Source organism: Equus asinus, chromosome 16 (assembly GCF_041296235.1).
Source record: "Equus asinus isolate D_3611 breed Donkey chromosome 16, EquAss-T2T_v2, whole genome shotgun sequence".
Lineage (NCBI taxonomy): Eukaryota > Metazoa > Chordata > Mammalia > Perissodactyla > Equidae > Equus > Equus asinus.
The window spans coordinates 27,211,111-27,232,354 of record NC_091805.1 but is presented as its reverse complement, the minus strand read 5'-3'; the positions used below and the strand labels follow the sequence as shown (position 1 = coordinate 27,232,354).

The 21,244-nt window shown below is 34.3% G+C and overlaps 1 protein-coding gene across 6 annotated transcripts in view; it reads left to right on the top strand.

Moving 5' to 3' along the window:
* HFM1 (helicase for meiosis 1) overlaps positions 1-21,244 on the top strand; it is a 104,790-nt gene that overhangs the window by 51,064 nt on the left and 32,482 nt on the right. For 4 of the 6 annotated variants that reach the window (XM_070486817.1, XM_070486815.1, XM_070486816.1 and 1 more), the window contains 6 exons: positions 6,622-6,713; positions 8,038-8,144; positions 8,241-8,288; positions 18,096-18,193; positions 18,277-18,408; positions 20,936-21,132. In XM_070486817.1, the coding sequence (XP_070342918.1) occupies positions 6,622-6,713; positions 8,038-8,144; positions 8,241-8,288; positions 18,096-18,193; positions 18,277-18,408; positions 20,936-21,132 (674 nt within the window). The remainder of the gene's footprint in view (positions 1-6,621; positions 6,714-8,037; positions 8,145-8,240; positions 8,289-18,095; positions 18,194-18,276; positions 18,409-20,935; positions 21,133-21,244) is intronic. The other 2 variants (XM_070486818.1, XM_070486819.1) reach the window with 2 other exon arrangements.

Here is a 21,244-nt window from a genome sequence, read left to right as displayed (position 1 = left end):
TAAGGTTAAGTTTTTAAGACAATTTACTGCTCTCTCAGCCCTAGATTTATAATGTTGTTTTCCTTTCCCCACGGTCCTTATTCTGGTAAACCTAATTTTGTTTGTAAGAGTTTATCTTCTGTGTATTCTAGGATGTCTCAGTAGAGGGTCATGAGAATCACTAAACGTACCTTATTTATCTGTTCTTTAGATACTTTCACTCTCAAGAATCTTGTTCCCACTATCATTCCTTCACTGTGGAACTTCTTGAATTCACTGATGCCATTCCTTCTGCCTTTAAACATACCTGAGAAGTGTTCTGTTTAACATTTTTTCTTGTTCTCCATTGGTGAATACTCCCTGATTAATTTTCCCCTTCATAACACTCTTTTGTTCTGCTTCTTTTATTAATCTCTTTTTTCTGACTTTTTTTGCTTTACTGTAGGTTTCTTAAAGTTTCAGACCTTGGACATTTATTCCCAGTTTATGATCATTTCTTTGAAAGGATGATTTACCTTCACAACTTCAGCTCTAATCATTATGTAAATGAATTCAAAATTGTAGTTTTGATCCTGATTTCTCACCTTTGCTCCAAAATTTCATCCTCAATTTTCTATTGGGAATTTTTACTTACATATATGACATGAAACTTGACTCCCAGAAGCATATAACAGTTAATTTGACCTGGAATAATGTGAAATGGAATGAACATAAAATTTGGCTTTCAAATACCTGGATTTCAGTCCCAGCCCTACCACTTGCTAGCTGTCACCTCATGCTTACCGAGCCTTAGTTTATTCATCTGCAAAACAGGAATATATTACATATCCTACTTACCTTATTGGGTTGTTGTGATGATCAAGTGAGATAATAAGTGTAAAAACATTTTACTGTAAACATGAGTTATTTCTCTTTTGTCCAAGGTCAGGAAAATATTTCACTGCTTGCCTGTTATTCTCAATAGCATAACAATTTTGCTAAGCCTAGGATTATAAAATATTTACTATCTTTGATTTCTATTTCATTTATCAGTCATCCCATGTCCAGGTAGTTGTCAGATACTAAAAGGACAATCCAATCTTAAAGCCGAAAATATTCCTTATCACATACTAGGGTAATGTTTCTTAGAGTGCAGTTGGGTTGACTACTTGCTGTCAAAATCAGTTGAGGTTGCTGTTATGTTAAAAATGAAATTAATGAATCCTATTCCAGACCTACAAACCTCAATTTTTAGGAGTCAAATCTAGGAATTTATATTTTAAGGCTGTTTCCAAGATGTTTCTTTTGCACATTAAAATTGAGAACCACTGCCTTGGGATTGACATTTCAGTAAATGGTATAGTGAAAATCAGTTTAGATCTTCATGCCACACACCAGCTTATCTCAATGAATGTTCTGAGGGAGGAGAAGTTTCCAGAGGAAAATAGTACCCGGTAAAACTATGTTCTCTGTCTTTTCTAGGAGATTCATGGAGTTCAATAACATATTAAATGTGCTGAGAAGAAAAGCAATTAAAAAGAGCCTAAATGGGTTAACTTAGGGCTTTTACATTTTTATTTGCCCACCGAAACCTTTTTAAAGGAAGATTCATTAATACTGCAAAGAACACTAGCATTATAGAGCATGATTTGGGAAATGTTGTGATATACTAAAATGAATACTAAGTAGATTTAATGAAGGTATTTTAAAAATGGAAGACAAATGAAGATGTTTTTAAAATGGAAGAAAATAGAACTTATCTAATCTCTGACTGCAAAAGAGCTTTCCAGGCAATTTGAAAATTTCTACAGCATTTCTTTATTTTTAAAAATTTACGTAGATAAAAATTAACTTTTTTTTTTGGTGTACACATTACTAAATGATCATGGGTCAAAGAGGAAATTTCAGAGAAAATAAGAAAATATTTTGAATTGACATTTGTAATTTGTGCCTTCTCTCATTTTCGCTAATCATTCTTTATAGAGTTTTATTAATTTTTTAGTTTTTTCAAAGAAACAACTTCTGGTTTTGCTGATCCTTTCTGTGGAATATTTGTTTCTATGTCATTGATTTCTACTCTAACCTTCCTTCTGCTTTCTTTAGTTTTATTTTGCTGTTCTTTTCCTAACTTGTTAAAAAGGATACTTAGCTCTTAGTTTTCAACTTCTCTTCTAATACAATCTCATCTACTACAACATATATTTCAATAACATGAATTAGCTCATATGAAAATGGCAAAAGTGAGACTCATGTCTATGCAGCAAAAAATTTGTACTGATGCTACACCATTTTCCCCAGCACCTCACGTAGTAGCGCTGTTAGTCAGGGTTCTGCAGAGAAACAGAACCAACGGGATGTGTATATATATATATATATATATATATATATATATCTGCAATCAGCAACTTGGAGACCCAGGAGAACCAATGGTGTAGTTCCAGTCGAGTCTGAAGGCCTGAGAACCAGGAGAGCCAGGGGTATAAGTTCCAGTCCCAAAGCTGGCAGTCTTGAGACCCAGGGAGAGCCCATGATTCAGTTCTAGTTTGAAGGCAGGAAAAGACCCAGTCCTAGCTCAAGGCAGCCAGGCAAGAGGAATGCCTTCTTAGGGTCAGTCTTTTTGTTTTATTCAGGCCTTCAACTTATTGGAAGGGGCCACTGACATTAGGAAAGACAATTTGCTTTACTCAGTTGAAATGTTAATCTCATCCAAAAACCGTCCTCGCAGACACACCCAGAATAATATTTGACCAAATATCTGGGCACCCTTTGGCCCAGTTAAGGTGACACGTAAAATTAACCATCACAGCAGCTTAACATAAAATACACAAATCTAACTGAACTTAGCTGAATTCTCAGAGGAATACAGTAGTGAACATAATGCCCTTTTACCTGAACTTCCTCTGGGCCCAGATTGGCCATGTGCTCTGACTTGAAAATACATATTATGCAATGCCCAGTCTTTGAACATTTGTCCTTTGTGTTTATAACTCAGCAGCCTCAACTCTTTTTTCACCCTATACTATGAAGCTACTTAAGAAAAACCACAAAGTATTATATATATGTATATATGTATGACTTTATGAGGAATTTAACATGTCTTTTTAACTGTGCTAGTATTTATATTAGGACTATTATTTAGGTTAGTGTTCTTGTTAGAAGGTTGCATGGATGTTTTTAGTTGTTTGCGTCAACATTTTTTTCCATAAGCTCTGTTATTTTCAGTATGCAGTTTTGCAAAATGCAAGATTTTATAGGAAATTCATATACCGTATATTTACAGGAAATAAGTATTTATGTAAATGTACGGGAGTACTATATATTTATTTAAGGCTAAGAATTTTTGTTGGCTTTGATTTGTAGTATTTTCATTATCAACGAGTTTGTTATATTTTCTAATTTCCATTATGATTTCTTCTTTGACTTATGAATTATTTAGAACTATATTTTTTAATTTCTCTACATAGGATTTTCTCGTGAGTTTTCTTTCCTAGCTTTTTCTTGTACTTGTTCTTGACATTTGATACAGTTGCTTTGTGACCAGATAACACTGTATGATTGCAATCTTGAAATTTTTTTTTTTTTTTAAAGATTTTATTTTTTCCTTTTTCTCCCCAAAGCCCCCCAGTACATAGTTGTGTATTCTTCGTTGTGGGTTCTTCCAGTTGTGGCATGTGGGACGCTGCCTCAGCGTGGTCTGATGAGCAGTGTCATGTCCGCGCCCAGGATTTGAACTAACGAAACACTGGGCCGCCTGCAGCGGAGCGCGCGAACTTAACCACTCGGCCACGGGGCCAGCCCCGCAATCTTGAAATTTATTGAGACTTGTTTGATGTCCCAGTATGTGGTCAGTTTTTGTAAATATTTTGTGTATGCTTATCCCTTTGAGTTTAACCCCTCTCCCAGATAAAGATCTTGTTAGTTCTTTGATGCTTTATAAGAGATACTTCTTGTGTTTTGGTTAGCTGTTTTAGTTGCCTTTAGCAGAAGGCTTGGTTCATAATTATTTAGCTTGCCATTAATGTAGATGGAAGTTGCTTGCATAGTATCTAATTACTTCTTTTTTTATGACTTCTTTTTCCTTCATATTACCAATATTTTCTTTTATCTCTTTGGACATTTGTTTTTTGTTATTTAAATTCTTAGTCTGTATGTTCCAATAATTCTGCTTCATAGAGTTTTTGCTTTTTAAATTTGTGGTCATAATACTCGTGTCTCTAGGTTTTTATGTCTGTATGCTTGTATTCTTGCCTAAGTTTTCAGCTATTCTCCTTGGTAATGTGTGTAGGAGAAAGGCTCAAAGGGCCAAGTCTTAGTATATGTGAATTTAATAAGGTTTAACCTTCTGAAAATGGGCAGTAACTGCAAGTGGCTGGGAAAGTCATTAAACTGGAATGCAGATCTTACGTCTGTGAAGGAGAGGAGAGGAGGGAAGGAAGGAGGGAAGGAAGAAGAATTTAAGCCTGTAATGCAGTCCTAGGACCATTTGGCAAAGCTGATGGGGAATCTTCGAGTCAAAGTTGCCCATCTGAGGAGTCCCTTGTCTTACAGTCCTACGTCAGTAATTCTGCTGTGCTGAGTCCTTGGTTTGGAGCATCTCATGAGATGTGTAATCTCCATGTGAACATGGTGATTGCTTCCGAGCATAGCAGTTGGGGCCACCAATCAAAGACACTTCTTGTAGTAGGAGATGTGAGAGGTGCATTCTCATAGCCTCTACCTCCCCCTCCCCTACACCCTCCAACTCTGTGACTTTTTACTTTGAAATATACGGAATTTGCTACTATGAGAATATTCTTCATTCAACAGCTCTATTGATAGTAAGTTGCCTCTTTATTTCCTCTCTGCACTTGCAAATCTTTTTAAATTCTTTCCACTCCTATCTTGATTCACTTTTTTCATGGCTTTCTTTCTAGGTTATTTTTATACCTTACCTAGAAAACCTTCGTCCTTAGAAATAAACCAGCAAGGGGCTGGCCCCATGGCCGAGTGGTTAAGTTCGTGCGCTCCGCTGCAGGCGGCCCAGTGTTTCGTCAGTTCGAATCCTGGGCGCGGACATGGCACTGCTCGTCAAACCACGCTGAGGCGGCATTCCACATGCCACAACTGGAAGGACCCACAACTAGGAATATGCAACTATGTACCTGGGGGCTTTGGGGAGAAGAAGGAAAAAAAATAAATAAATAAAATCTTAAAAAAAAAAAAATTTCTCATAAAAAAAAAAAAAAAAAGAAATAAACCAGCAAGTATCAAGTCTTTTCTCAAAACCTTTCATTTTCTGTAGCAGGGAGATACCCTATATTAATTTATAAACATCTAGGTTAAGAGGAGCATCTTTAAATATACCCTACAGGTTAACGTACTAGTTCCCTTGGTAACCATATTGTTGATATCTCACACACTGATCTCAGAAGCTCCCTTTTATGAACCACTGCATTACCCACATTTTGGCTGAACATATTTACCAGCCTCCTAATTCAGAAAGTGGCTTTTAAGCTGGCCTGCCTACTTCTCTATTCCTGATTCTTAGTTCTGTCTACTGTACCATGTCCTTGATGCCTATAAGTCTGATGGAATGTCAGATTCTTCCCGTCTTCAACAAAAGCTATAGCACAAGGATAAATGTTAGCCTTTCCCTTGAGAAGCAGTATGTCATTTTCCTTTTCCCAGATGTTTTCTGTGTGTGTTCACAAGCCTTGAAATTCTTTATGATGTTTTTGACAACTTATATTTGAAACTAGTAACCTTTTAAATGAATTCCATTTCATCAATTACTTACCTCCACTCTACCTATCTCCCTACCCCCAACCAACTCGATGTTCTATTTCCAAAACAATTTATTTTCAAACTCTAATTTAATTAAAATACTGCTTAAGAATTTTAAGTGGTCCTCTGTTATTTTACAAAACAAATCCAAAATCTAAACTCCCTTAATAGCATTTCAAGACTCTTTCAGGGCTTCCATAGTCTATCATTCATCATGTTTTGATAATAAAAATAGGCAATATTTATTTAATGTTAGGCACTGTGCTAAGTATTGTATGTGTATTATTGCATTTAATCTTCACAACAAACATATGAGATACGTACTTCTCTTGTCCACACATTACATTAAGAAAGTGGTCAAGTAGCCTGCACATGAGCACCTACGTAATAAGTGGTGGAGCAAGGATTCGAAGTAGGTCAATTTGACGTGAACTTGTAGTCACTATCAAGCCATATTTCTCATTACAGTATTCTAATGATAGTCTGTTTAACTTTACTTTTTTGATAAGCAAGTCTTGATTGTTCTTGAGGTCATAATGGCTTTATTTCCTTTCTGCCAAGGCATATTAGTTACTTTTAAATCCTACTCAAAACCCATTTTCCCTACTAGGCCATCTGACACTGACCATTCTCTTAGGCTTTATTTCCTCTGTACTTAAGTTGAGTATGTAAATATCATTAACTGGATTTTGTCCTCTAGTCTAGCTATTTCCCATGTGGTTATCTCCCTAGCCAACCTGTAAGTTCTAGAGACTCTGTCTTCTAGATTTTTTGGTGTATCTTTTGTATCTGATGCCATTACAGGCACAGAATAGATGGTAAGGAAATGTGTGTTAAACTGATGAAAAAGCAAATTGTTTCAGCTGAAGGGGTGAATGTTTATTTTTTCTTTTCCTACAGAGGCAGGAAGACTGATGGCTTGGTATTATATTACATTTGAGACAGTGAAGAAATTTTGTACAATAAGTGGAAAAGAAACTTTATCAGATCTGGTAAATTAATTTTCACTAGAAAATAAATAATAATATAAAATAATATTGGGGAAACAACTAATTTGTATATCATATAATTTATGAATGAATGAACAGAAAAGAAAGCATTTCTTTTAGTGCTTGTATCTCCCCCCTTATATACCTTTGATCATGAGATATGGAATATTACTCCTTAGAATATATTTTCAGCTGTATCACTGTATCCGGACTAAGAAAATTTATATGCATACCCAAAGTAGGGATGGCAGCTACCTTTCAACTTATGTGATAATGCCGATTACCTTGGTAGTGGCTACCAAGTGTAATATGTTGAGAAAGATTCCAAGATGATGGATGTGTCCTGATATATTAGGAAAGGCTGCTATGAGTGAAAGACAATGAGGGACATGTGTGTTACGTACTTGGAAGTCTTCCCTAAATCTTTTGCATCAGAATAACAATAACAGTAGAAATAGAATAGCATTGGTGATAGACCAGAAAAAAAGAACTGAATGTGGATAAAATGGGAGTGAAAACAGGTTATACTAAGATATCAACACTGGGGGCAGCTTTGCTGCTACAGCAATGAATAGAGCCAAAGTTGTTGGTACCTGGTAACTCTACTGGTCCTTTCTCCCTTTACTGGAGACATGAATATGAAACAAGATATTTATATTTATTCTCAAATTTAAACCATTCATTTTAACTTAAAATATTTAAGTTGATTGTTTGTGATAGGCTTGTTATGCTAAAAATTGCACAAAAATTGATGAAAAGTAAAGGCTGTATGAATTAGAAAAGGTGTTAGTTTCATTTTACAGATGTGAGAAACCAAACCACAGAGAGTGCTTTGCTCAAAGTCATCTGGGAGAACTAGGCTCCAGAATATAAATTTTTATAAATACCTAAAGCATTCTTTCCATTGCAAAACTAGCCTCAATAGGGATAGTGATTTGCAAACTATAGAAGGGTAGATAATAATATAATAGTAGTAATAGTAGTAGTAACAAGAGCTACATTTATGGAGTGATTACTATGTGGTAGGCACTGGGCTGAATATTTTAAATTTTATCTTATTAATCTTTACAGTCTTATTGGTATAGTCCCAGTTTTTAGCACAACGTCTGGCACATAACAAGTGTTTGTTAACATTTGTTAGTGAATGAATGAATGAATCCTTAAAGAAGCAAAATATATAAGGCAAATTTTTAACTCTATTCTGCTAAATGACAAAACTGTGATGTCCCAAGGCATCATTAAAAATAAATAAATACAGAGAAAGAGAATGAGAGGAAAGAAGTAAAGAGTGGACATAATTAAATGGACAAAGGATGAAATTTTATAGGTCACAATGATAGCCAGCTGCAAGGAATTTCTTGATGTGCAATTGAGGATAAGTGAAAAGAAAACACTGAATACTTTGAACAAAGATCCAAATCGGATAACTATCAGGTACAGAAATTAAGTATGTTCTAAATAATTTTTAAATAGTTTTATTTAGTTAAAATTATAATAATAATAAGTTTTACCTTGTGTTTTTATTTACAGATTTCCAATGGAAGGAAGAATTAAAACAAGAGAAATGAAAGTAAATTGGTAAAGATAATGAATTCATATTTATGAAGGTTTTTTTAGTTTTAAAACTTATCTGATTTGTTTTCCTTAATACAAAAAAGAGCATATTTACATAAAAATAAGGAATCGGAATGTGCATGTGAAATTAATTTCCAAAAACTCTCAGAATTTAATTGAAATAAATAATTTGTGAATTTGTTTTGTCAACAAATATTTATTGAGAGTGTGTTCTATTGAGGCAAGGTAGATGACAGAAAGAAGATATGCTTCTCATTATCAGGAGCTTTCAAGTTAGCTTGAAAGAGAACTATGTGTATAAAAATAATGGACAATATGAAAACACATGTAATAAATGTCTAATGAATGATAGTGGTATTCTGGGAGAGACAAATGGTAGAAGCAAAAACATGAGTGAAGGAATGCATATATACCAGTGGGATGACTATTCTGCCAAGAATGGGAAGTTTGTATAGAGGAATAGTCATTGGAAGAGTAAAACTAAGGTTACATTGTAACTTCTAGTGACTTTTACCCAGTTTGCAATCACAAATACAATGATATTCTTTTCTGCTGTGCCAAGTGCTTGGTTTTCTGAGTATTTAGGTCTTAGTGTTAAATCTTTTGATTTAGATGATGCGATTTCAGGTGAAAACACTTTTTTATGTGGCTCAATAAAACCAGTTAGTCAAAGAACTTCTTTTTTCCTCCTTAGCTAGAGGAGGTCATTGTTTCTCTGGGATACTTCCTGACATCTCATTGAATTTTATGTCACAAATACCTTCAAGTCTTGTCTACAACTCATCAGGCAGATCTATAGCTTGGACAACAGAAGTTAACATTCTGTTTCTTTGCTGTGTTTCTCTAGAGATTCAAATATCCTTAGAGATCACAGAGAATTTAGAGATCATCTAGCCCAGTTCTCTCATTTTACAAATGAAGTAAGTGATGCTCAGATGAGTTGTAACTTGCCCAAGGTTACGTTGCTATACTGGGGACTGAGCTAGAACCAGAACCTAGATTTCTTGATTCTCTCAGTGTTTTTTCAAATATATTCTATTGCATCAACTATTGAGTCAAATTAAATCAAGATATTTTTCCATAAGCATCTTTTTGGGAATACTGTATTGCAGTTTTAATGACTCCATTTATCTTGACTTAAATTGTGTCATACATTCTTTTGATTGGGACTGTCAGATTTTAAAATTGAGTGACTTTATAATTGTTTTTATGCATGTCATAATTTAGTTTCCCATTATCACCTCCCATCTTTATGTGTCTACTTGAGCATGGCCAGGAAGAGAGGACACGTGTGCGGTCTTTTTTTCATCCAAAGTGTACAGCCTTTTGGTGGGTGATAATGGCTAATAATTACCACTTTCGTGTTTCTCTCATCTCCCTGTTACTCTGCTGAATTTCAGATCTGTTCTTTTTCAAGTAGGTGTTAATCCTCTTAATTTTAAAATTTTATCCTTCAAGTTTCTGCGTTTTAATTTAAGGCTATTTTTTATTTTTCATAACTTTAATTCTCAGGTCTTTCATCTTCAGCGTTAGCTCTGTTTTCTTTAACTCGTATTTTTCAATGAACTCAGGATATATTTCCAAATTAGGGATATATTTTCTTATACACTTGTTTCTTGTTATTAGATTATATAAGTAAGACATGGATTCGTTTTTAAAGGGTCAAAAATAAGATTTATAAAGCAAAAAGTAGAGTCTCCCTAGACCCCCTTTCTTTCTTCCTCAGAAGTAACTATAATCAGTAGTTTGCATCCTTCCAACTTCCTTTCTGTTTATTTGGTACATGCATATGTGCTAATAAACATATGTAATGTCTACTAGATAAACAAGATCATACTGTAATTATTGCTCTTGTGATATGTCATGAAGATTCTTTCTATATCAATACATACACATCAACCTCATTTAGTAGCAATGTATTCTATAGTATGAATATATTATAATTTTTAACCACTCCTTTACTGAAGAAGAGTTAGATGGTTTACAAATTTTTGCTGTTACAAATAGTGCTGAAATGAACTTCCTTGTATTTACACCATATTTTTTGAAGATTTCTGGGTGAAAGGATATATACCTGAAGAGATTTAATAAATAATGCAAAATTGCCTTTGAAAACGTTTCTCTGATTTGTAATCCCCACCCACAATATTAAAAGGTTAACTATTTGCACATATCACCCCCCCATGCTTGTTTTGTATTTTGAACTTTTGTCACTGTAATGAGTGAAAAGTTGTATTTTAAAATTTGTAAATCCCTGATTATTAGAAGGGAATATATGTATTTGGTTTTATACAGAAGTTTTAAATTGTTATAAAATCATACATATTAGTCTTTTCTTTATGACTTCTAGGTTTTGTGTCTTGTTTAGTAAGGTCTTTCCCATCCTGTATTTCTTAGGATTAGGTTCAACTATATAAAACAGTAATGAAATGAATTAACAATAGCTCAAACAAGATAGGCTACTTTTCTCTCACAGAATAGACAACTCAAGAGTAGATAGGCTAAGGTAGATATGGTGGCTTCGTGGTCATCAGTACTTGGGTTCCTGCCTTCTGTTTTGCCATCCCACATGTGACTTCTGTTTTAAGGTCACCTTATTGTCCAAAATGACTGCCAGAGCTTTAGCCATTACGTTTGAGTATCCTCTGTCTTTTCAGTGGACTTCTTGGAAGTCCAAGATAACACTTTTGCTCCTTGGCTAGAACCTAGACTTTCTGGAAGTCCCAGAGGACACTTTGCACCTAGGTACATGGCTACGCCTAAGTGCAAAGGAGACTGGGAAATTTCTTGGTGATAGTGTGCCTAGATTAAAATTGGGATTCTGCTATTAAGAAGGAAAGAGAATGAATGTTGAGTAGGCAAAGCAGTCTCTGCCACACATCCTAAGATCATAGTACTTTTCTTATCATTTCTTCTAATACTATAAAATCATTTTATTTTTACCTGTAGACTTTTCAGAAGGCATCTGGAATTAATTTTTGTATATGGTATGAGTTAAGAATTTATTTATATTTTGTCCCCAAAAGATAGTCAAGAGTGTTTGATAAATATGTTGTCTTTTTCTCTTTGCCTTTTGATTTGAAATGCCGCCTTCTCATAAAATAAATTCCTAAGGGTCTGTTTCTGGACAGTTACTGTTAGTCTATTTATTTTGTTGCTGTGACAATACTGTTGTTTTACTTGCTATTCTTTTATTGCATATTTTGTTTTCTGGTAAAGCAAGTCCCTCCTTATTGTTCTTTAAAAAATGTTTTTGGTTATTCCTGCATTTTTCCTTCCTATGAACTTTAGAATCAGTTCAACAAGATCTATAAAAAGTCCTGTCAAAATTGGCTTTATAGATTAGTTTGGGGAAGAATTCTTGTTTTTACAATTCTGAAATCTTTAGGAATATGGTATCTCTCTCCATCTATTCAGATCTTTATATGTCTTTCTGTGATTTTTATAATTCACCATTTATGTTTTATATTTTTGATAGGTTTATTTATCAGTATTTTATGGAGTTTGATATTGTGAACAGAGTCTTTTTTTAACAATGCATAACGTATTTTATAATCAGTTGGTGGTGGTATATAGGAAGGCTACTAGTTTTTGAATTTTGATTGTTTTCTCTGGCTATCTTGCTGAACTCTCTTAACAGTACTAGTAGTCCTAGTAGTTGGTTTGCTGGGATTTCCTAGATAGACAATCATATTATGTAAAGAGTGATAGTTTTATCTTTTGATTTCTAATAGCTATAACTCTGTTTTCTTTCATTTGTTGTAGATAGAACCTCTAGTATACTGGTCTCTAGCTTCAGAGAGAGCAAACATCCTTGTCTTAGTACTGCTTTTAGTGGTGCAGTTTCCAGTGTTTCACCATCAAGGGATTCCTGGGATCCATCAACCTTCTTCTCACTTGTTTGTAAAAACAGGTTTGGGTTCAGAGTAGAGAGCCAGCAACCTATTTTAGTTCACCATTGTCACTAGATCTGAAAGTTGGGTTTCTCCACAGTTTATTTTATGTTCTTTGCAGGGTTTCCAACTTTTCTTGAATCAATTTTTGTTTATTTGTATGTTCCTGAGATATCATTTATTTCATCCAGCTTGTCAGTTTTTATGACATAAAGTATTTTGTTTTCTAATAAGTTAAAAATTTACTCTGAGGGTGCCGGCCTGGTGACGAAGTGGTTAAGTTTGTGTGGTCCAATTCGGCAGCCTGGGGTACACAGGTTCGGGTCCTAAATGTGGATCTTCACACCGCTCATCAAGCCATGCTGTGGTGATGTCCCACATATAAAGTGGAGGAAGATTGGCACAGGTGTTAGCTCAGGGATAGTCTTCCTCAAGGAAAAAGAGGAGGATTTGCAACCAATGTTAGCTCAGAGCCAATCTTTCTCACCAAAAAGAAAAATTTATTCTGAGTATGTAATGTCTCTTTTCTAATTTCTAATATTATTTGTGTCATCTCTTCTTTTTCTTAATCAGATTTGCCAGAGGTTTTTATATTTTGAGATTTTCAAGCCATTTATTTTTGACTTATTGATCATGTTTAATAGTTCTGTTCATTTTAAGTTTTTTCTTTTGCTTTCTATGTTTTCTGTTTCATTAATTTCTAACTTTATATTTTATTCCTTCTACTTTCTTCTTTTTGTAGTCTTTGTAAGTGTATGTTTGCTCCATTTATTTTGTTTTTCTTATATTCTAAAAAATATTTAAGACTACAAATTTTCTAGTAAGTACCACTTTGACATTGTTCTATATATTTTCTAAGTCTATTTTTATTCTTTCTAGTTTATACTTTTTCTTTAAATTTCCTCTTTAAGAATTATTTAAAATCATGTTTTAAAATTTGAAAGTAGTAGTTTTTTTAAAAGTCATCCTTTTATTGTTAATTTCTAATTTTGTTGGATTGTAATTAGAAAATGTGGCCTGTCAGAGTTCTGCTTTATGATATTTTTGTGATTTCACTTGTGGCTTAATGCATGGTTAATATTTACGGTTGTTCTATGTGAATTGTAAATGAATAAATGAATGATGTGTTTCTTGGGTACTAAGTTGTATATTTTGCCATTAAGAAGAGTTTGCTATTTGTGTTATTCAAAGTGAAATACCACCCATTTTTCATGTAGAGGTTTAATAATAAAAAGAGAAATTTATTATATTGTAAGAGGAAAATGTATGGAAACATAGCAAGATTATATGATGGATCTAGAAATATGACATCAGGTAGTTCAAGGGAATATATCTCCCACCGCATATTTGGAAAAGCAGAGAAAGAAGGAACAAGTACACAGTAAACAGAAGAGTGATGTATTGTCGAATTAGCTGTGGCTTGTGGGAATGACTATAAAAGTTTGGGAGGGGTTCTGCAATAAATGAAGGAACAGATCACATGGAAATTATCTTCTTAGGATTGTACATAAAAGAGTTGTACTTAACCTGTATGTTTTGGACATTTATTAGGTACCACAGGTCTCTTGGCCCGTATGTCCATGTCTTTTTTGTTCTGTCTTATCTTCTCTGTTGCCAGATGGAAGGGCACTGGTTAGGTGAGTCAACTAACTGTCCTATCAAATGCTTTTTGCTTTTAATTCTGTTTCATCTAATATTAATAATACTCGTTTTACTTAATATATATTTTTTTTCTTAATGTTTGCCTATTGTCTTATTTTAAATATAATTTATACAGGTAGCATGTAACTAGATTTCTGTCACTTTTTAAATCCGATCTCAGAATTCTTTTAAAAATGAGGAATTCAGTCCATACACATTTATTATTATTACCAATATGTTTGGACTTACACTTATTGTTTGTTTCTGGTTAGCATGATTATTGCTTATTTCTTTCTTTTTTCCTCACATTCTTTTCTTTTGCCTTTTCTGCCTCTTTTTGGATATATCAAGTTTTCTTTGTTTTTGTTCTTCTAGGAAGCTCTTCCTTTAAAATTTACATTGCGTATGTGAATTTATATTTTTCTACCAATGTCTATAGAAAATGAACATTTTAAAACATCCCCAAACGAGACAGAAACTTTATCACATTTTCACTTCCCTCCTGCCTCTTGCTCTCTTCCATTTTCAGATCATCCGGGATTGTAAGTGCCAGGTTGTGAATTTTAAAATATTTTACTGTGCATTAAAAATTATAGACTTACCTAAGATTTTTTCACTGATTTTTTTCTTTGCTTACTTCCTGCTTTTTGAAGATCTCTGTCTTCCTTTTCCTTAGATATATAGTTTATTCTTCTGGATACATTCTCCAGTAATTTTCTGGGTCTTTGTAAGCCTGAAATGTATTTTGCCCTCTCATTTGAATGAGTTTGACTAAAGCTTTTTTCAGAACTTTGTCTGATACTGTTCTTCTTGCATCCATTCTTGGTAATCCAATCCTTATCTGTGTTACGATATTTCCCTGAAGGTCTGGCTGTTGTGTCTTTATTTTTTATTTTGCATAACACTCTGGGGACTCTCTTGGTATGTAAACTTGTATCTTTCTTCAGCTCTGGAAAATTTTCTTCTATAATTTAATTTATTTCTTCTCTCTCCTCTGTTCACTCTTCTGGAACTCTGATTGGTAAATGTTGGAACTTCTGACTCTCCACCACATTTTATACTTTCTCTCATATTTTTTATCTCTTCTTTCTTTTTATTGGCTCTTAGGAGAATATCTTAGTTTATTCATCCATCTCACTAGTTTGCTCTTCAGTTTTATCTGCGTTTTTTCAGTGATAAAATTTTTATTTTACTGATCTCTGCTTGACTTCTAAAATGTACATGATATTTCTAATCTTCTGAAAATATTAATTATATAAATCGATTATACTTGGAAACTTTTTTTCTGTGCACTGATACCTCCATTTCCTCAATTGTCAATTATTTTATTTATTAAATTGTATTTTTTTTATGGTGGTCGTTTTTTCTCAAATGTTAGGTAGTTCTTCATTGTTTGCTTTTGTATTTGTAAATATCTTTTTGCCTGCCTGTTCTGTTACTTACCATCTCTAATGATTGTGGAGAATTAGTTAATTTGCTGCCATAAAAATGTGGAAATATCTTGTAATCTAAGAATAAAGTTTTCTTATCTCCTGGGGGTTTGGTACCTACCTGGAGCACTGCCCTGCCTCTCTGGCCTCAGTGCCTATAATCCTTGCTTTAGCCTCTCAATACGTACCACAGCTGCCTAATGTTTTCCACAAATGAGAGAGAGTGGCAGGGGCAGACTAATCTAACTGCTCAGAATATGGCCTTCCAGTGAATTGCTCAAATGTCTTAAGACCCTCTCTCCTTCTTGATCTTGATTCTTCTGCATGCATTAGGGATAATCTCTTCCAGTTATGTTTTTCTCATAGATTTGATCTTCTTTATAGATCTGATTTCTAACATTCAACTTTCTGATCCACTAATGGCATACTTTCTTGCTTTCCTGTAGTTTTATGGATGGAGACACACATACATAAGCACACATACATGTAAGTCCATCATTTCATGGAATTTGAAGAGGAATAAATATATAGAAGACTCCATGTGCCAACTTGATCCTTTCTCTAAGTTGTTTCTTTGAGCATTCTTATGTTTAGTCAGAGAAAATGGCTTCAGAATAACTTTATTCTCCTCTCAAGAGAAAGCTATACAGCTTCATAGTACACCTTTAACTCCTCTTCATTTGAAGGATTTCTACTCTTTCTATACACAGACCTTTTCTGAACAATCCTTCCTTTGCTAAGTTGGCCAGGATACGGAAGTCTTTGGGGGGAGTTCTGATACCATTTTTTATTAGTTTACTAACTGAGGGAGCTGAGATCAGATCTTAAGTAGCTCAACCAGTTATGTTTTTCTCATAGATTTGATCTTCTTTAGTAATAATAATAATTAGTAATAACTATTTCTTGAATTTTTGCTGTGTTCCAGGCACTACATTAGATGCTTTACATACCTATGGCAGAAACTGCTAGCTGACTATCCCAGAATCTATTCTTACCTACACAGGAAAAAGTCTACATTTACTAGTCAACTTTGTAACTAGATGTGGCCCTGTGATTAATGAGATGTAGGCAGAATTGTGCTAGTCTTCCTAGATGGCTGCTTAAAGGAAATGGAGCCAGGTGATAAACAGGGCATCATTTCTTGTCTCCCTGCCCCCTTCCTCCTACATGCTGTGTGGAGTGTATGTGTAATGACTGGAGCTCTAGCAGTCATCTTAGTCCATGAGATAGCCTGAGAATGGAAACTGTACATGGCAGAGCAGAAATATAAGAGGATTCTGGGTCTCTGGTGACTTGAAGAACCATTATACCAAGCCCTGGACTGCCTAACTATGGATTCCTTTTACAGAGAGAATAAACCAGTTGTATTTAAGCCTCTATAGTCTGATCATGGTTAAACCTAATCCAAACTGAATCAATACCTTATTTCATTTATTACAATGACCTTGATTTAGTTATTACTTAACTACCATGCAGCTCTGCCCCCATTAGTTGAGGTGGCAGAGATACCACCTCACCTGAGGCTGTGAGACTTCTATTTCTACTGAGGAGAAGCTCAGGTGGCCTTGCCTGGTGGAGAGACAGACAGCCCTGTCAAAGTTCTGTACCTGCTGGAATAAACCCCTGTCCTCCCTTCGGTTCCTGTTTTATTACTGCTTGTAATAGGGTTTCTGACAATGAAGTAGGATGTTGAAAAGTGTCCTGTTTATTAATAGACATATTGCTGTTAAATCCTACTTCAAAAGTTTTATTTTTACTCTAGCAATTCAGTGTATACCCTGCATTTGTGCTTCCTTGGATAGCTTCACAAGGAGATTTATTTATCCAGCACTAAAAGCACCCCATCCACATTTTTCCTTCAGTTTCTTCTTTGTTAATAAACTGTGTTAACTTTACAACCATGTCTTAATAGATGATATAAAATAATTTTCAAAAGAATTTACTATAGCCCAAAGAAGTAGTTAGTCTATAGTTTTAGCTATATCCACCCATTCTGAGAAATGAGTTGGTTGCTTCTTTCTGTTTTCACGTATTGTCTGCTAAAACTAAACCATAAAATATAACTATTTTACAGTTTCTTTTTGTATACCTGACTATTTTTGGTCTTATAAGGAGACCCCCAGGAGAGTAATACATGTCTAATAATTCTATTTGGATCCATAGGGTGATTTGCATATCAGTGTCTGGTTAGGTGAGTAAACAGGCAAAGCAGGTAGAAAAGAACCTGGGATATAGTAGGCACGATGGATGGTAACTCCTTTTCTCCCTTCTTACCCTCCACCCCTCAAATTTTGCAGCCAAGCAACTGCTGGTTTCTGATAATCAACTAATAGGCTACCAACCTTCATGTGTTGAACAGAATCCTCAGCACCTAACTCTATACTTGTCACTCAGTAGGCACTTAATAAATATTTGTTGATTATACAAATTGTATTGTTTTTCTATAACACCTATACAGAGCCAAAAGGCAGAACTGTTTTGGAGGAGAATATGACAATTTTAGATGTGTTGAGATTAAAGAAACTGTCTAAGTGAAAGTACTCTGTAAGCATTTGACATTTATCAATCTAGAGATTATAATGATAATCTTGAGAAGAAATGAGATTTTTGAGAGAAAGAAAGGTTGAGTGAATAGAGAAGAGTAGAGAAATAAGAACTGGACCTATAGAGGTAGGGAAAAAGAAGTCAACAATGACTTGCAACAATAATGAACAGAATCATCTAGTGTCACAGAAATCAGAGCTGAGAGGAATTTTAAGAAGAGACACTTCAGTCAGTGATGTCAAATACTGTGAGATAATAATTTTTAAAAGGAAATTTAAAATGAAATTTCTTCTTTCCCTCAGTCTTATTCAGGCTCAGCTAGGATGCATTCCCATACAAGACTTTGCTTTGACACAAGACACCTCAAAGATTTTCAGAAATGGCTCACGAATTACAAGATGTATGTTACAGGATTAATGGATTTTTCAATATTTTTCCAGTAAACTAGTATACTAGATTTAACACTGTAAACTTTTGTTTTAGGGTTGTCAGATTTTGTGGCTATTCAAGAAAAGAAGTTTGCCGTACTGTTGAACAGTTTGATTTTAACGAAATGTTTTAGATGTAAACTTTGGGAGAACTCTCTGCATGTATCCAAACAGCTGGAGAAAATTGGTAGGTACTGAATACAGGTAGGCAGTTTGTCAGTGTCTGCGAATGATTTTTTATTTCACTGTTCGGAAAATTATTATATGATTCTTTAAGGAAAAAAATGTTTGTAGGCCTAAATAAGGTACTGTACTTCTCTTGAAAATCTGATTTTTTTGGCTCCTGCTTAAAGGATTCCATTTGAAATCAATTGGAAAACCTAATAAAAATTAATGCTCTTATTTTAAAATTTGTTCTCAAACCAAGAGTGAAATTTTGTTTTAGTACTTAGGTCACTATGTGTTACTCTCTCTTCCACTTTTATGACTATTTTGTTTTGATCTCAATGACAAGGTACAGAGCTAGCAATCCTGGCCATTCCTAGTTCATTGTAGAAAATTATGTCACTTTATATCTTAACTTTTTCTCTTTATTTCAATAACTAGAGTATTAGTAATGATCTTCATCGAGATTCTACAGACAAAAGATTGTGCCTAAATATTTCCTGTCTATTGGGATTTAGCTAAGGGTTTGAACTGAAAAACTCTAGAGGATGCCAATTACAAAGACTGGAATATGACTAAAGGACTCTGGGGTTTTCCAGTTTGGTGCCTTTGGCTTTATGACCCTACTCCTTCTTAGATGGCTAGAACTCTAAAAGGAGAGTTGTTATTCTATGACTGATAGCCTTTTAGGTTTACGATTTTATATGCATCTTGGGGATGTTAAAAAATTACCTAGGGGCCAGCCCTGTGGCCGGGTGGTTGGGTTTTTGTGCTCTGCTTTGGCAGCCCAGTGTTTCGCTGGTTCAGATCCTGGGTGCAGACATAGCACTGCTCGTCAGGCCATGCTGAGGTGGCATCCCACATAGCACAACCAGGGGCACTCACAACTAGAATATACAGCTATGTACTGGGGGGCTTTGGGGAGAAAAAGAAAAATAAATTCTTTAAAAAAATTATCTAATGGGTCATTAGGGATTGTTTTATTATTCCTTGAATGAAGATCTCCAACTATTTTGTGAGGAAGTCCTACATTTTATTTCCTTTAAGTTTGAACTCAGTGGAGTGGCAGAGGGCTGACCAGTCCTGGGAGCTGGGGTGAAGGTGGGGATTGGCTGGTGAAAGTAAGGTCAAAGTGGAGGAGAGATTTCTGATGTAAAGACTCACCTTGCTACAGAAGTCCTGGCAAAGCAAATGCCACACCCATCCACAAGCACAAGAGTTCTGCATTGGGAAAGACATGTCATACAACATTTAGAAAATAGAAGCTTAGAGAAAATTTTGAAATTAGATTAAATGATTACTAGTAAAAGTTTCATTATACTTGAAAAAGTCAGTCATTCTGACTTTCTAGAATATTGTCAGTCTGGGCATCTGTTGCATTCTGTCTGTTCCAAATTGCTGCACACTAGGTGTGTTTTTTCACACTTACTCAGTATAGCTAAACAGAAAGAAGCAAATATTGCCCAGCAAAATTCATATACTAGAAAAGTGAGAGAATCCAAACAAAGATGCAAATCTAAGTTCTTATTGATCATAAGGAAAAAAATAATGAATACAAATTGATTTTCAACAATGTTTATAAACTAAAAAATTAAAAGTCAGGAAAAGTTTTGAGGGAAAATGAAAACGAACATTAAGGAATTATGAATATCAATTGCGCCTTAAGTATAGATTATAGTGAATAATGAATAATAATTAAAGATATGAATAAGGAAACAGGAGTGTCATACCCTTACCAGTGAGTAATATAGGTGCCTTAGACAAGGTGGTAATATTTTGGAATTTTATGCTTCTGACAATATTTTCTATTTCAGGATTGGGTTAAATTCATTCATACGAGTGTAAGAATTTTAAACTCCAGTTTCTTAAAGTATAAAGAAAAAGAAAAGGTCCAAAGATGGAAGTGAACTTGATGTATTTAAGGAACAAAATTAAAGCCAGTGTAGCTGGAGAGTAGTCAGCAAGAGGAGAATGGTAGGAAATTAAATGGGAGAAGTAGGCTGTGGTCAAGTCATATAGGTAAGGGAGTTTGGCCATAGTAAGGAACTTGTCACTGTAGTAATGGAAAGGCAGTGGAAATTTTAGGCAGAAGAGTAAAACTATCTGATTCAGGTACAGAAACATAGAGAGAATTCTATCTCTGAAACAGAAATGCTTAGAGAGCCATAGCTCCATGAAGGCAGTATTCCCATACCCGATTCGTGTTGCCTTTTTTTCAACCCTGAGTATAACAGTAGGTGTCTCTTGGTACTTGCTCTATGGATGACATATGGTAAAGCTAAGAGATGAGTTGTCATGTAAACCAAAGAGTTCCTCTTTGTTTTAGAAATCAAATGCATGTTTTATTTCAGTTTGAAAAAAAAATGTGAACAGTTGAATGACAGAGCCCAAATAATCCAACTGAAAACATTTTTTTAAAACTTTAAAAATTAGTTATTAGTCTGGATCTTTAAAATTTCTTTTTTACTAATGTAGTTATTAAATATTTAAGCATAGATATAGTTTAAAATGGATTGTTTAAAAACTGCTATTTGATTAATTTTCCACAGGTATAACATTGTCGAATGCAATGGTAAATGCAGGTTTGACTTCCTTTAAAAAAATAGAAGAAACAGATGCAAGGGAACTTGAACTGGTATTTAATATTCACTTATTCCTAGTGTTATCTGAATTCTATCTAAGAATTCTAAAGCCTCGCTTTTATATCATTATTTCTGCTAAAAAATTGATCTTCCTTCTTTTAGTCGTAAGTATTTTAACTTAAGGTTTTGGGTATTAAACATTATTAAAACTGTTGACTCTAAAAAATATTTTACTGAAAGAATTTTTAGTACTGTGGTAAGAATATAATGATATAA